The sequence below is a fragment of the Nerophis lumbriciformis genome, linkage group LG02 (assembly GCF_033978685.3).
Source record: "Nerophis lumbriciformis linkage group LG02, RoL_Nlum_v2.1, whole genome shotgun sequence".
Classification (NCBI taxonomy): domain Eukaryota; kingdom Metazoa; phylum Chordata; class Actinopteri; order Syngnathiformes; family Syngnathidae; genus Nerophis; species Nerophis lumbriciformis.
In genome coordinates this window covers 26,247,624-26,263,848 of record NC_084549.2, presented here as the reverse complement: position 1 = coordinate 26,263,848, position 16,225 = coordinate 26,247,624, and the positions used below count along the sequence as shown (strand labels likewise).

At 43.9% G+C, this 16,225-nt stretch overlaps 1 protein-coding gene across 2 annotated transcripts in view; it reads left to right on the top strand.

Annotated features, from left to right (window-relative positions):
* Nucleotides 1-16,225, top strand: part of mcu (mitochondrial calcium uniporter) — a 156,820-nt gene that overhangs the window by 136,098 nt on the left and 4,497 nt on the right. For both annotated transcript variants that reach the window (XM_061959621.1, XM_061959612.1), the window contains exons 3-7: nt 494-557; nt 5,573-5,743; nt 6,107-6,211; nt 6,287-6,447; nt 9,199-9,402. In XM_061959621.1, the coding sequence (XP_061815605.1) occupies nt 494-557; nt 5,573-5,743; nt 6,107-6,211; nt 6,287-6,447; nt 9,199-9,402 (705 nt within the window). The remainder of the gene's footprint in view (nt 1-493; nt 558-5,572; nt 5,744-6,106; nt 6,212-6,286; nt 6,448-9,198; nt 9,403-16,225) is intronic.

Sequence of the window (16,225 nt, the reverse complement as noted above, 5' to 3'; positions counted from 1 at the left end):
CTTTGGCATGTGTTGCAGCCATGAAATTCTAAGTTAATTATTATTTGCAAAAAAAAAATAAAGTTTATGAGTTTGAACATCAAATATCTTGTCTTTGTAGTGCATTCAATTGAATATGGGTTGAAAAGCATTTGCAAATCATTGTATTCCGTTTATATTTACATCTAACACAATTTCCCAACTTATATGGAAACGGAGTTTGTAATACGAATCAAATATCATCCCGGGGGCCATAGATATTTTATTCGCGGCCCTTGACTTTGACACCCCTGTTTTAGAATGTATCTGTGACATTTCAGCCAGTGGAAAAAAACACCATATGATTAAAGCATTTTTGCATTAGCATCGTTTGTTTTTTTGCGCAAAAAAACCCTATCCAATAAGGTTGCGACCATATCCTTTTGTACAGTGCATCTTTTATCGGCTTTGCTCATATTTATTCATCTTTATCGACTCGCAAATTAAACCGATCATTTTGTCTATCTGCCTGCAGGTTTGGAGGGGCTCTGCATCATGGCATAGCCAGAGAATGTTGTGTTCCCCCGCTGCTTCAAATGGTAAGTTACTGCCTCCTTTCAATTCTCTATGTGCCAATCTACCAATTACAGATTCCCTTTTTTTGGAGGAAACCCCTCACCTCCCCTGATCCTGTCTGGGACAAAGTGTGCTTTAAACCCACAATAGAGCCTTGTGTATAAGCTTGCTATCATTTTAGAAAAGCTCTTTGGGTAGCATCTGTTCGTCAGTGTGAGAGGTTAGAGGGACTGACACCAGGGACAGAGGTTGGAGTAATGAAAAGTTCCAAGATGAAAAGTTGTTGATGTGAACTTAAAGTCAGCTTTAATAGCTGAGATTGGAGATACAATAAGGGAGTAGGCGGAGGTGAAGAAAAGCTTGGAGGTGGGTGGGAAATGAAAGTGTATTTGGTGGCCATCCAGAATAGCTCGGCCCGGTCGCTGCCGCATGTGCCAGATGATGATGATGATGATGATGATGATGATGTGCTGATTCACTGCAGTGGTCCTGAAAAGGAGGAAGAGGTTACTGTGGGTGCAGCAGCAGCACTGCAGCTTGGATTACCCTCCTCACTTTGGATCCATCGTCCTGCCATTAGGGCCCACTCATAGTGTGAGTGGTGCAGGCAGGTTCTAGTTACAGACCAGTTATGATGCCATCACCATCCAACCCTGAGTTGGGACTGGATAATAACTTCATAGTTCTCATCTTGCTGCGATGAAATCTTGTTGTGAATAAATTGTGTGTTGTTTGAATTGTCAGTCTTACCCCGCATGCATCAATTAGAGGTATTTAAGCCTGTCCATGGGAATACACAAACTCAATAGCTGGCTTCAGTGAATTGACATAACTGCGCTGAGAGGAAAAGGTCAGCTATATTGTACTGTATTGATCTTCAAGGCTTGGTAGCATAAAAAAGAGCTTATTTTGATAAAAGTCTGCTTTTGTACAAAGTAGTTCTCGTTAGTAAGTAGGTAAAATTTGAACAGATACGGTACGATTGTAAATAATTCAATGTATATACTCTGATGATTAACTTATGTGATGACTGTGTTATGCTCATAGTATATATTTATACCATGAATTGATTAACGTGGACCCCGACTTAAACAAGTTGAAAAACTTATTCGGGTGTTACCATTTAGTGGTCAATTGTACGGAATATGTACTGTACTGTGCAATCTACCGGTACTAATAAAAGTCTCAACATCAACAACCAATTCCCGATACCTGAGAACCGATACCGGTACCAGATTTTGGTACTTTTGTGTTACACTGGGTGATTTTTTTTTGTGCTAAAAAGTTACTGTATCGATTTCAAACGTTTTGGATTGTATCCTTTAAAATAAACTAATATCCTATCTGAATTGTATCGGCAACATCAAGTTATGATTCAAATGGAATCGTTGTTACAAACGAATCATTACACCCCTAGTAATTTTCATTACCAAATTTAGAGTTGTTGAAATAGCCACGTAAAATCGCTAATGCGCGGTATAGCTCGGTTGGTAGAGTGGCTGTGCCAGCAACTTGAGGGTTCCAGGTTCGATCCCAGCGTCTCCCATCTGAGTCACTGCCGTTGTGTCCTTGGGCAAGACACTTTACCCATCTTCTCCCAGTGCCATTCACACTGGTTTAAATGTACCTTAGATATTGGGTTTCACTATGTAAAGTGCTTTGAGTCACTAGAGAAAAGCGCTATATAAATATAATTCACTTCACTTCACGTCACTAATGCTAATCAGTAGCATGTATATGGCAAAGCCAATGTAAATTAGCATTAAGCTAGTATATTTTGGAGAAATGGAGCCTGACTCACGTTTCCGGTGAGGGTTGGACTCCGCCAAGGCTGCCCTTTGTCACCGATTCTGTTCATAACTTTTATGGACAGAATTTCTAGGCGCAGTCAAGGCGTTGAGGGGATCCGGTTTGGTGGCTGCAGGATTAGGTTTCTGCTTTTTGCAGATGATGTGGTCCTGATGGCTTCATCTGGCCAGGATCTTCAGCTCTCGCTGGATCGGTTCGCAGCCGAGTGTGAAGCGACTGGGATGAGAATCAGCACCTCCAAGTCCGAGTCCATGGTTCTCGCCCGGAAAAGGGTGGCGTGTCATCTCCGGGTTGGGGAGGAGACCCTGCCCCAAGTGGAGGAGTTCAAGTACCTCAGAGTCTTGTTCACGAGTGAGGGAAGAGTGGATCGTGAGATCGACAGGCGGATCGGTGCGGCATCTTCAGTAATGCGGACGCTGTATCGATCCGTTGTGGTGAAGAAGGAGCTGAGCCGGAAGGCAAAGCCCTCAATTTACTGGTCGATCTACGTTCCCATCCTCACCTATGGTCATGAGCTTTGGGTTATGACCGAAAGGACAAGATCACGGGTACAAGCGGCCGAAATGAGTTTCCTCCGCCGGGTGGCAGGGCTCTCCCTTAGAGATAGGGTGAGAAGCTCTGTCATCCGCGGGGAGCTCAAAGTAAAGCCGCTGCTCCTCCACATCGAGAGGAGCCAGATGAGGTGGTTCGGGCATCTGGTCAGGATGCCACCCGATCGCCTCCCTCGGGAGGTGTTTAGGGCACGTCCGACCGGTAGGAGGCCACGGGGAAGACCCAGGACACGTTGGGAAGACTATGTCTGCCGGCTGGCCTGGGAACGCCTCGGGATCCCCCGGGAAGAGCTGGACGAAGTGGCTGGGGAGAGGGAAGTCTGGGCTTCCCTGCTTAGGCTGCTGCCCCCGCGACCCCACCTCGGATAAGCGGAAGAAGATGGATGGATGGATGGATGATCTTTTTAAATAGGAACTATTTCTGATTTGAACTGTAAGCCCTGCCTGCTTAAAGGGGAACTGCTCTTTTTTGGAATGTTGCCCATCATTCACAATCTTTATTTAAAGCAGGCACACATGTTTTTTTATGCATTATAAATACTAAATCAATGGTTATCACTCTATTCTACCTATAAAGCACTTAAAAAACATCCAAACACCTCCATCAAGGTATTATATACTCCCTGTAAGTATATATGTGGTATAGTAACAGGAACATTCATAATAAAATGTAATGTTTACCGTATTTTTCGGACTATTTAAGTCGCGGTTTTTTTCATAGTTTGGCCGGGGGTGCGACTTATACTCAGGAGCAACTTATGTGTGAAATTATTAACACATTACCGTAAAATATCAAATAATATTATTTCGCTCATTCACATAAGAGACTAGACGTATAAGATTTCATGGGATTTAGCGATTAGGAGTGACAGATTGTTTGGTAAACGTATAGCATGTTCTATATGTTATAGTTATTTGAATGACTCTTACCATAATATGTTACGTTAACATACCAAGCACGTTCTCAGTTGGTTATTTATGCCTCATATAACGTACACTTATTCAGCCTGTTTATTTGTTTTAAATTGCCTTTCAAATGTCTATTCTTGGTATTGGGTTTTATCAATCAATGTTTATTTATATAGCCCTAAATCACAAGTGCCTCAAAGGGCTGCACAAGCCACAACGACATCCTCGGTACAAAGCCCACATAAGGGCAAGGAAAAACTCACCCCAGTGGGACGTCGATGTGAATGACTATGAGAAACCTTGGAGAGGACCGCATATGTGGGTAACCCCCCCCCCCCTCTAGGGGAGACCGAAAGCAATGGATGTCGAGTGGGTCTGACATAATATTGTGAGAGTCCAGTCCATAGTGGATCCAACATAATAGTAAGAGTCCAGTCCATAGTGGGGCCAGCAGGACACCATCCCGAGCGGAGACGGGTCAGCAGCGCAGAGATGTTCCCAGCCGATGCACAGGCGAGCGGTGCACCCCGGGTCCCGACTCTGGACAGCCAGCCCTTCATCCATGGCCACCGGACCTGTGCCCCCCCCCCCCTCCACAAGGAAGAGGGGAGCAGGGGAGAAAAGAAAAGAAACGGCAGATCAACTGGTCTAAAAGGGGGGTCTATTTAAAGGCTAGAGTATACAAATGAGTTTTAAGATGGGACTTAAATGCTTCTACTGAGGTAGCATCTCTAATTGTTACCGGGAGGGCATTCCATAGTACTGGAGCCCGAATAGAAAACGCTCAATAGCCCGCAGACTTTTTTTGGGCTCTGGGAATCACTAATAAGCCGGAGTTCTTTGAACGCAGATTTCTTGCCGGGACATATCAAATAAATTTCCCCAAAAAATGCGACTTATACTCCAGTGCGACCTATACATGTTTTTTTCCTTCTTTATTATGCATTTTCGGCAGGTGCGACTTATACTCCGAAAAATACAGTACATATTTTGCTCATTTTAAGCATACGGCATCACAACGTTGGCTTTTTACTTTGACTGCAGACTTTATGGGAGACAAAAAACATAATAAAACATCAGTTACTGTACAATGTCTGCTGTCACTTGGATGCCAACTGTTAGGTTGTTATAATATAACCTTTTAGATTAAGAATTACTCTTAATACTCGCAAAATAGATGCCAAATTTGACCAACTTGTCGGTTTATGTCCTCATCCTTCTACTATCAAGATTAAAGGCATTATTTAAAATCTAGAATAAACTTTCACAAGCTCCGAGGCGAGGAAGCATCTCACCAGCTGGTGATGTCAATGTTGCAGCACAAGCTAGTTAGCTCTCTGTGATCACAGCACTGCTTTCAATAGTTTGTCTGCCTTAGCGCTTATAATAACAACATTACTGATACTTGGTTAATATTTAGGTCACGAAATGTAAATAGAGTATTCTTGGCGGTTTTTGGATGGTTATTTAGAGTGCTTTATGGGCGAAATCAAGGTGTCTAAGTACGTTTATTTACGAGTTAGAATGCATTAAAAAATATGTCTATTATCTTGTCCCTCATAATGATTGTAAATTATAGGTTACATTTAAAAAAAAAGTGCAATTCCCCTTTAAGAGTATATCATACAAAACGGCCACTTGCATCCCATTGATTAACATTTAGAGCTGCTGCTGTGCTGCCCTCTGTTGGCTGTCAAACCACATTTTAATAAAAAAAAACTGGACCATAAATCGTGTTAATATTTTTCTGACTGTGTCCTCCCTCCCAGAGGTGACAGTGGTGTATCAGAACGGGCTGCCAGTCATCTCGGTTAGTTTGCCGTCCAGGCGAGAACGCTGTCAGTTCACTCTCAAGCCTCTCAGCGACTGTGTGGGAGTTTTCTTGCAACAACTCCAAGCAGAGGACAGAGGCATCGATCGGGTAGCCATTTACTCTACAGGTACACACACACACACACACACACACACACACACACACACACACACACACACACACACACACACACACTCTAGTAGATTGCACGCATCCTGCGCATGCAGTCAAGTGTATTTTAATGGTATAAAATGTCCCTGCTGCAGCAGCTTCACATCAGAATATATAATCTCAGTGTATACTTTCAAGTGAGCTCGCTCCGCTCCAATGCCTCATTATACAAGAACAATATTCACTTTTAGTGTGCAAGTGCTTCTGCTTCCCCCTCTCCTGATAATCGCAGTGAAACGAGGCCTATGGTCAAGAGAGCTGGAGGGCGTATGAAGTGGTTAACCAGCCTTCACTTTTACACCCTTTTTTTCTTGTGCAGATGGAGCCAGGGTTGCCTCCTCCACAGGTATAGACATCCTCCTATTGGATGATTTCAAGCTGGTCATCAACGACACCACGCATCTCGTGCGGCCACCGAGGAGAGGTGAGGGACGGTCTTTGTCACAGGTGTGTCGTCATGTACACGTCTGACTTTGATTGACACGTGTCCATGCCGCAGAGTTGCTGCCTCACGAGGAGACAGAACGGCTGAACGACGTGAAGTTCCTGGTGCAGCAGCTCTACACCACCCTGCGCATCGAGGAGCACCAACTCACCAAAGAGCGTGAGCTGATTGGACGACTGGAAGACCTCAACGCTCAGCTCCGCCCCCTTGAGAAGGTCTGATGACGCTTGCATGTTAATAAACAATTGTAATTCAATGCTTTGTACTAGGGATGTTCTGATCAGGGTTTTATGCTGCCAATTCCGATACTGATACTCTTTTATTACATATAATTGTTTGCGAAGTATAAAAATTATGCTTTTTAATGAAATAAACTGCTGTCCACTAGATGTCGCAATAGCAATTTTGTTAGGCACAGAAATGGTTTGTACCGGCAAGCAAGAGGTACACGGTATAGAGTACACACAACTTACTCAGTAGCCTAGTGTAGTGTTTTTCAACCTTTTTTGAGCCAAGGCACATTTTTGGCGTTGAAAATATCTGGAGGCACACCACCAGCAGAAATCATTAAAAAAACGAAACTCAGTTAACAGTAAAAAGTTGTTGTCGCAATTGTTGGATATGACTTTAAACCATAACCAACTATGTATCAATATAGCTCTTGTCTCAAAGTAGGTCTACTGTCACCACCTGTGACATCACGCCATTTTTTGCTGTTTTCCTGTGTGTAGTGTTTTGGTTCTTGTCTTGCGCTCCTATTTTGGTGGCTTTTTCTCTTTTTTTGGTATTTTCCTGTAGCAGTTTCATGTCTTCCTTTGAGCAATATTTCCCGCATCTACTTTGTTCTAGCAATCAAGAATATTTCAGTTGTTTTTATCCTTCTTTGTGGGGACATTGTTGACTGTCATGTCATGTTCGGATGTACATTGTGGACGCCGTCTTAGCTCCACAGTAAGTCTTTGCTCTACAGTAAGTCTTTGCTGTCGTCCAGCATTCTGTTTTTGTTTACTTTGTAGCCAGTTCAGTTTTAGTTTCGTTCTGCATAACCTTCCCTAATCTTCAAGCCTTTTCTTAGGGGCACTCACCTTTTGTTTATTTTTGGTTTAAGCATTAGACACCTTTATACCTGCACGCTGCCTCCCGCTGTTTCCGACATCTACAAAGCAATTAGCTACCTGCTGCCACCTACTGATATGGAAGAGTATTACACGGTTACTCTGCCGAACTCTAGACAGCACAGACACTCAACAACAACACTTAATTTGCAGACTATAATTACTGGTTTGCAAAAAATATTTTTAACCCAAATAGGTGAAATTAGATAATCTGTAGACTGTATTTCACGGCACACTAGCCGCGGCACAGTGGTTGAAAAACACTGGCCTAGTGGTTAGAGTGTCCGCCCTGAGATCGGTAGGTTGTGAGTTCAAACCCCGGCCGAGTCATACCAAAGACTATAAAAATGGGACCTATTACCTCCCTGCTTGGCACTCAGCATCAAGAGTTGGAATTGGGGGTTAAATCACCAAAAATGATTCCCGGGCGTGGCACCGCTGCTGCCCACTGCTCCCCTCACCTCCCAGGGGGTGAACAAGGGAATGGGTCAAATGTAGAGGACAAATTTTGCCACACCTAGTGTGTGTGTGACAATCATTGGTACTTTAACTTAACTTTAACTTTAACAGTAAAGTGTGGCTGCAGCTTCTCCCCCTCGACCCTAATAAAACGTAAATCCTTACATTTTACATCTTATGATTCTAACACATCATTTGTTGGCACCCTCATTGCCCCAAAATGAGAAAAGTGAACGCAGTGTGTAACTCAACCCTCCCAAAAGGTTCCTACCTCCATCTTTGAAGCGACACCAATTTTTTTTTCTAAGAATTTTCAAGAAACTTGAATTGTTCTGTGAAAGGGATTTTTTGTGACGTGTACATTTTCAGAATGTTTTTTGCTCAAAGAACATAATCTAAAGTTGTCTTTATTTTTAAGTTATCATGACATGATTTGACCAGTCCAGCCCACTTGGGAATAGATTTTACTCCATGTGGCCTCTGAGCTAAAATGAGCTTGACACCCCTGCTCTAAATGAAAAAACAGTACCACTGTTTTATTTTTTTTAATGGTAAAATCTATGACTATTGTTTTCACAGTGTTTTAGTATAAATGAAAAAAAAGTTTTCAACGTAAAATCTATTGCAATTTTTACAGTTTACAGTTCGGCGGATAACTTGCTCTGAGATAATGAGTCAAGCAGATATTTAAGTTTTTATATTTATTTCAACAAAATAAATGTTTGGAATGTATGATAATATGATATTTGTTGCATTATTAGATTGTATTAAAATTGTTTTATGTTTGTTGCATTATTTGATAGTATAAAAAAATTATGTCAAAATGGAAATATTTCATTAATACATTTAGTTAAAAAAAAAAAAGGTACTTCATTGACGCACATTATTTCCAGGTTTTTGCGGTCCACATTAAATGATGTGGTGGGCCAGATCTGGCCCCCGGGTCTTGAGTTTGACACCTGTGCTCTAGACTCTTACTTATTTTATAAAAAGAAAGACATTTGTTGGTAACAAAAAAATATTGTCGAAACTTACACCACATTACATGTCTTTTCACTTATCTTTTCCTATCTTGTAAACTAATGCTTTTTTTCAGTTCATTGTTTATAATCCTTATTTAGCAGGGAGGCATATTTTAATTGTCTTCTGTTTAAAATGCCTGCACAAATGAGCTGATTAATGATCCTCGTTGTTCTTTAAAGGCTCTCAAGTGTTATCGAATGATTCCAGTAAAGCTGCTAAATTTAGCCTCAAATAGTAGCCCTTAAAATTCATTGTATTTATGTTTTTTCTTGTTTTTTGTTTTTTTTATGCAAGCGTATTGATCTCCTCACTTTAATTCTCACTAAATGTTTATTCCCCCCCCCCCCCCACCGTTTGCTTTGTGTGTAGGTGAGGCAGGAGCTGAGTAGGAAGGCGGAGCGGCGCACCACCTGGGTGCTATGGGGGGGCATGGCGTACATGGCCACCCAGTTCGGCATCCTGGCCAGACTGACCTGGTGGGAGTACTCTTGGGATATCATGGAACCCGTCACCTACTTCATCACATACGGCACAGCCATGGCCATGTATGCCTATTTTGTGCTAACACGCCAGGTAAGAAAGAAGATGTATCAAATATAGTCTTGCAGATTGGAGAAAAGCGGGACACAGTGTTAAAATGAAAGATGAGGGTTTCTCATTCAGAGGACATAAGGGGTCACTAAATGATTTGATGAGCAGCAAAATGATGTAAATTGTCTTTGGCCTTTGCAGTCACCCCAATTACATTCTATTTGGATGCTCTCTGTCTGTGGTCCCCGCCATCAGCATCACCATAACATCATCTGGAAGAATGACATAAATGCTTCTAGTATAGTTTTAGTTTAAGCTCCTAAAGCTTAAAAAAATAAAAAATAAAAATAAAATCCAAGATTACAGACGCAGCGGCTTACGGCTCTCCATTTCAGTGCTCTTTCTTCCTTCTTTTCTTCATGTTTTTTTTCCTTTTGTGCACCACCTGTACTGCAAACACCTGGTACACCCGCCAGTCACTCTTGGATATCGGTAACTCGCACCAGATATCTGTTTCGAGCGACTTTCACCACGAGCACAACATCCCAGATGACATAGCGATAGCACAGGGCTCTCCGTGGTTTGTTGTCGGGTCTGGGAGACGGCGCAGACGGAGGAGGGAGAGGAAGCAGAAGCGTGGCCGCAGGTCCGGCGTCTTGCTCAGGCTTAGGAAACAACCCCACAAGCCACCTCTACCGAGCCTGTTCCTCTCTAATGCCAGATCCCTTGTACAGAAGATGGACGACCAAGAGTTACAACTTGCTGGAAACCGCTATGTTCGGGACTGTTGTGCTATGATTATCACCGAAACCTGGCTTCACCCGGAAATACCCGATGCTAGCATGCAGCTAGCCGGACGCACTCTGCTCTGCCGGGACAGAACTAAAGACTCCGGTAAGAGCAGAGGAGGGGGGCTCTGTATCTACGTGCATGAGAACTGGTGCAACAACGGGACAATCACTAAACAGCACTGTTGCCCGGACGTGGAGTACATGTCTGTTAGATGTCGGCCTTTTTTTCTTCCGAGAGAGCTGTCTGTTGTTATCATCACGGCTGTGTATATTCCACCGGACGCCAAAGTAAACACAGCGCTCTCTCTTCTGCTGAACACCGTCAACGAACAGCAGCGGGCCCACCCCGACGGTGTTCATATCATAGCAGGGGATTTTAATAAGGCCAATCTGAAGACTGTACTCCCTAAGTTCTACCAGCACGTGAAGTGTTCTACAAGGGGCAAGAACACCCTGGACCACGTGTATACCAACATAAAGCACGCGTACAGAGCTACACCCCTCCCCCAGCTTGGACAGTCAGACCATCTTTCCCTCCTGCTCTCTCCTACCTACACCCCCATCAGACGCCAGGCCAGGCCTATCACAAAGACTGTTATGACCTGGCCTGACGATGCACTCCCCAAACTTCAGGACTGCTTCCAACACACAGACTGGGACCTCTTCCAACAACAGGAGCTGGAGACAGCCACAGGAACGGTGCTGGACTACATAAAGTTCTGCATCGGGAATGTGACTGTGGAAAAAACCATCCGGGTTTACCCCAACAAGAAACCCTGGATGACCAGCCAGGTCCGCACACTCCTCAGGGCCCGCGACGCAGCCTTCAGGTCAGGGGACAGGGCACTGTACAGTGTTGCTAGAGCCGACCTGAAGAGAGGGATTAAAAAAGCAAAGGCGGACCACAGGAGGTGCATAGAGTCCCATCTGTCCAGCAAAAACTCACGGGAGGTGTGGCGGGGCATTCATGACATCACGAACTTCAGAGGCTGCAATATGACAACTGCGGATCAGAGTGCGACACTGGCAGAGGAGCTTAACTGTTTCTTTGCCCGTTTCGAAACCCCCCAGCGACACTCATCTGCTCCAGCCCTGCCCCCGCCCCCACCGGGCTCCGGCGCCACTCCACTCACTGTACAGGAGCACAGTGTCAGACGAGTGCTCCTGGCTGTGAACCCCAGGAAGGCTACCGGACCAGACGGAGTACCTGGAAAGGTGCTCAGGACGTGCGCCCACCAGCTCGCTCCCCCCCTCACCAGGATCTTCAACCTCTCCCTGGCTCAGGCAGTCATCCCATCCTGCCTGAAGTCATCTACAATAATCCCGGTGCCGAAGAAGTCTCCCATCACCAGCCTGAATGATTACCGACCAGTGGCCCTCACTCCGGTAATCATGAAGTGCTTCGAGCGACTTGTTCTCCAGCACATCAAGGACCATATCCCTCCAGACTTCGACCCCCACCAGTTCGCATACCGGGCGAACAGGTCCACAGAGGACGCCATCGCTGTTGCTCTCCACTCTGCTCTGAACCACCTGGAGCAGCAGCAGAGCTACATCCGGATGCTCTCTGTGGACTATAGCTCTGCCTTCAATACAATAATCCCGGACAGACTCTGCAATAAACTGGACACTCTTGGCCTCCCCCCTCTCACAAACGCCTGGATAAGGGACTTCCTAACGGACCGACCCCAGAATGTGAGACTTGGCCCGCACCTCTCATCCTCCCGCACGCTGAGCATCGGCTCCCCACAGGGCTGTGTGCTGAGCCCCCTCCTCTACTGCCTTTACACCCATGACTGCAGTCCGGCCCACAGTGACAACCTTACCGTCAAGTTCGCCGACGATACCACAGTGGTCGGGCTCATCTCCAGGGGTGACGAGGCTGCCTACAGAGAGGAGGTCCTGAAGCTGACGGCCTGGTCTTCGGAGAACAACCTCGCTCTCAACACCAGCAAGACCAGAGAGATCATCGTCGACTTCAGGAGGAGCAGCACCGACCCTGCCCCCCTCTACATCAACGGCGAGCGTGTAGAGAGGGTCCACACCTTCAGGTACCTTGGAGTCCACATCTCTAATGACTTCTCCTGGACAGTCAACACCACATCAATCATCAAGAAGGCTCAGCAGCGGCTACACTTCCTTAGAGTCCTCGGGAAGTACAACCTGAAGCCTGACCTGCTGCTGACCTTCTACCGCTCGTCCATCGAGAGCCTGCTGACCTACTGTATTACGGTATGGTACGGCAGCTGCACTGCAGCAGACAGGGAGAGGCTGCAAAGAGTGGTCAAGACGGCTCAGAAGATCATCGGCCGCCCTCTCCCCTCTCTGACGGACATCTACACCTCCCGCTGCCTCAACAGAGCCAGTGCCATCATCAAGGACAGCACCCACCCTGGCTCTGACCTGTTCCACCTGCTGCCCTCTGGGAAGCGCTACAGGTGCATTAAAACCAAAACAAACAGGCTAAAGAACAGCTTCTTCCCCAGGGCCATAACCATCCTGAACGGACTGCCCCATTGTCCCTCATAACTGCCTTCTCTTCGGTGCAATAACCCATTCCACCAACCACCCTGTTTTTGTTTTTGTTTTTTTCATGTATATATTCATTTCACACCATATTCATTGCACTTCTACATTTTTTATATTTTTATATATTTGCACATTGTTTTTCTAGCATGCACACATCGCACTGTATGGAATGGCCTCAATCTCGTTACCTTGCGTAATGACAATAAAGCTGATTCTGATTCTGATTTTAGTTCTTTGTACACACACCATTAACACGCTGCATTATAATGATGAACGGGAAACTACAACAGCAGCCAAATCCAAACACAAACACCAAATCCTACTACAAAACAAACATAGCAGACATTTTTGTGTTAAAAAAAACCCTTTTAAAATATTTTTTTAAATGCAATATTTTGCAGTCATTTTAAAACATACATTAGATAATGTCACTTACCGTATTTTTCGGACTATAAGTCGCTCCGGAGTATAAGTCGCACCGGACGAAAATGCACAATAAAGAAGGAAAAAAACATACATACGTCGCACTGGAGTATAAGTCGCATTTTTGGGGGAAATTTATTTGATAAAATCCAACACCAAGACTAGACATTTGAAAGGCAATTTAAAATAAATAAAGAATAGTGAACAACAGGCTGAATAAGTGTACGTTATATGACGCATAAATAACCAACTGAGAATGTGCCTGGTATGTTAATGTAACATATTATAGTAAGAGTCATTCAAATAACTATAACATATAGAACATGCTGTACGTTTACCAAACAATCTGTCACTCCTAATCACTAAATCCCATGAAATCTTCCTCCCCGGTGTCGCCTCTGGTATGCGCCGTTTCCTTTCTTTCTGCTGCTCGATCGCCGTTTTCTGCTGCATATTTCACTACGTCCGGCTTGTAATCTGCAATATATGATTTCCTTTTCGGTGCCATTTTAGTTCAGCCCTTCTCAGTTTTTATAAGTTACCGCCAATGTTGAAATAATCCATTTTAATAGGTACGGATGTAGCAGCAGTTAGCATCCCATGACCCACAATGCACTTCTGCCATGACCCGCCCCCGCCGAATTGTTATTGGTTGACGTGTGTGTGACGATTGCGGACATTTGCTTCGTCGCTTCCCTGAATTAGATAAATATTATTATTTGATATTTTACGGTAATGTGTTAATAATTTCACACATAAGTCGCTCCGGAGTATATGTCGCGCCCCCGGCCAAACTATGAAAAAAACTGCGACTTATAATCCGAAGAATACGGTATGTTGCCTCACTTAATAACACATTAATAATCAGAGATAACATTCCTTCTGATTCTTGACATTCCGCCAAAAGCACGAGCAACTTCCCATCTCAATAATGAGACCACTATGCTGCTTAGTTACTGAGTACTGTCGATTTTAATAGGAGCAGACTTTTTATTGTAATTAATGATAACATCTTCATCCTTAACGGTGGTTACCTTATTGAAATATGAGACAATTATTATGTACCGGTAGTCAAAAAGTGAAACCATCCTTGCCTGAGCACGCCGTTTCTTGTTCAAGCATGAATAGTTGGGGCATTGGCACCAGTTTTTAGACTAGATCTGCTTTTTTAAAGTCCATGAGCATGATAAGGCCTGCTCAGATGTTTATGCTCAAAGACTAGATAGGATAGCTCAATCAATCAATCAATCAATCAAAGTTTATTTATATAGCCCTTAATCACAAGTGTCTCAAAGGGTTGCACAAGCCACAACGACATCCTTGGCTCAGATCCCACATCAGGGCAAGAAAAAACTCAACCATGCTTGACGGTAGGCTTGGTGTTCCTGGGATTAAAGGCCTCACCTTTTCTCCTCCAAACATATTGCTGGGTATTGTGGCCAAACAGCTCAATTTTTGTTTCATCTGACCACAGAACTTTCCTCCAGAAGGTCTTATCTTTGTCCATGTGATGGAGTTTACAGGTCCAGTCTAAAGCTGTCCTATCTAGTCTTTGAGCATGAACAGGTGAAGCGTGCTCAGATGTTCACGCTCAAAGACTAGATAGGACAGCCCTGGACAGAAGACAGAATGAAGAGGATTATTGTACGGTTGTCTTTGTAACGTCCTGCCCGAAGTAGGAAAGTTTGACACAATGTCAGTTCAACTCAGGGGTATCAAAGTAATTTTAGATGGGGGGCCACATGGAGAAAAATCTACTCCCAAGTGGGCCGGACTGGTAAAATCTCGGCACAATAACTTCAAAATAAAGACAACTTCAGATTCCTTTCTTTGTTTAAAAATAGAACAAGCACATTCTGAAATTGTACAAATCATAATGTTGTTGTTTTTTTACACTTAACATGTTGCGGTTAATAGTATTCTATCTTTATTTGTCGTTATTTATATTTTCTGAATAAATCATGTGATCATTTTCACCAGTCAACTTATTGATGTTTATTTTCAATCTATCAAGATAAAAAAAATGATATCAAAATCAAATTACAGGATGTTATTTATGTAGTTTGATCATTTTCCTCGACTGATGTACTAACATCATGTGGTTTATTTTGTACATACGTAGCATCAGCTACAACATGGGTGTCAAACTCTGGCCCGTGGGCCAAATTTGGCCCGCCGTGTAATTTCATTTGGCCCTTGAGGCAATATCAAATTAACATTAGAGCTGGCCCGGCGGTATTATACAGCGGCGGTGCCGCTGTAACACCGCATTCACCGCTAATACTTATACTTGCCAACCCTCCCAATTATCAGTGCCCCTCTCGAAAGTCTCCCGGGGCAACCATTCTCCCGAATTTCTCCCGGACAACAATATTGGGGGCGTGCCTTAAAGGCACTGCCTTTAGCGTCCTCTACAACCTGTCGTCACGTCTGCTTTTCCTCCATACAAACAGCGTGCCGGCCCCTGTCACATGATATATGCGGCTTCTACACACACATAAGTGAATGCAAGACATACTTGGTCAACAGCCATACAGGTCACACTGAGGGTGGCCATATAAACAACGTTAACACTGTTACAAATATGCGCCGCACTGTGAACCCACACCAAACAAGAATGACAAACACATTTCGGGAGAACATCCGCACTGTAACACAACATAAACACAACAGAACAAATACCCAGAACCCCTTGCAGCACTAACTCTTACGGGATGCTACAATATACAATATACCCCCCCGAACCCCGCTCACCTGAGCCCCGACATTAATGAACTAGCATCCTAGAAAAGATGCCAGGTATCTGGCTTGGGCACATCAGATTAGATCAGTGTGTTGCAAACTGAGCCGTAAAAAGTCTTGAATGGTTGATTTATTCATTATTTTATTTTCAAATGTATTATTAGCCTGTGGAAAAAGTTAATGTTGATATTTACCTCAGAAGGCTGCAAACAGAAAAGAGGCATTACATTTTTATTTAAATTGTATTTGATATGCCCTTGATATTTTTGAATTATTATTATTATTATTTGAAACTCGATTTTGCATGTCACTATAAAGTTATATAAGCCTTGCTTGTTCAATATTCAATGCAAAACTTGTTTGGGTCCCTATTAAAAGGT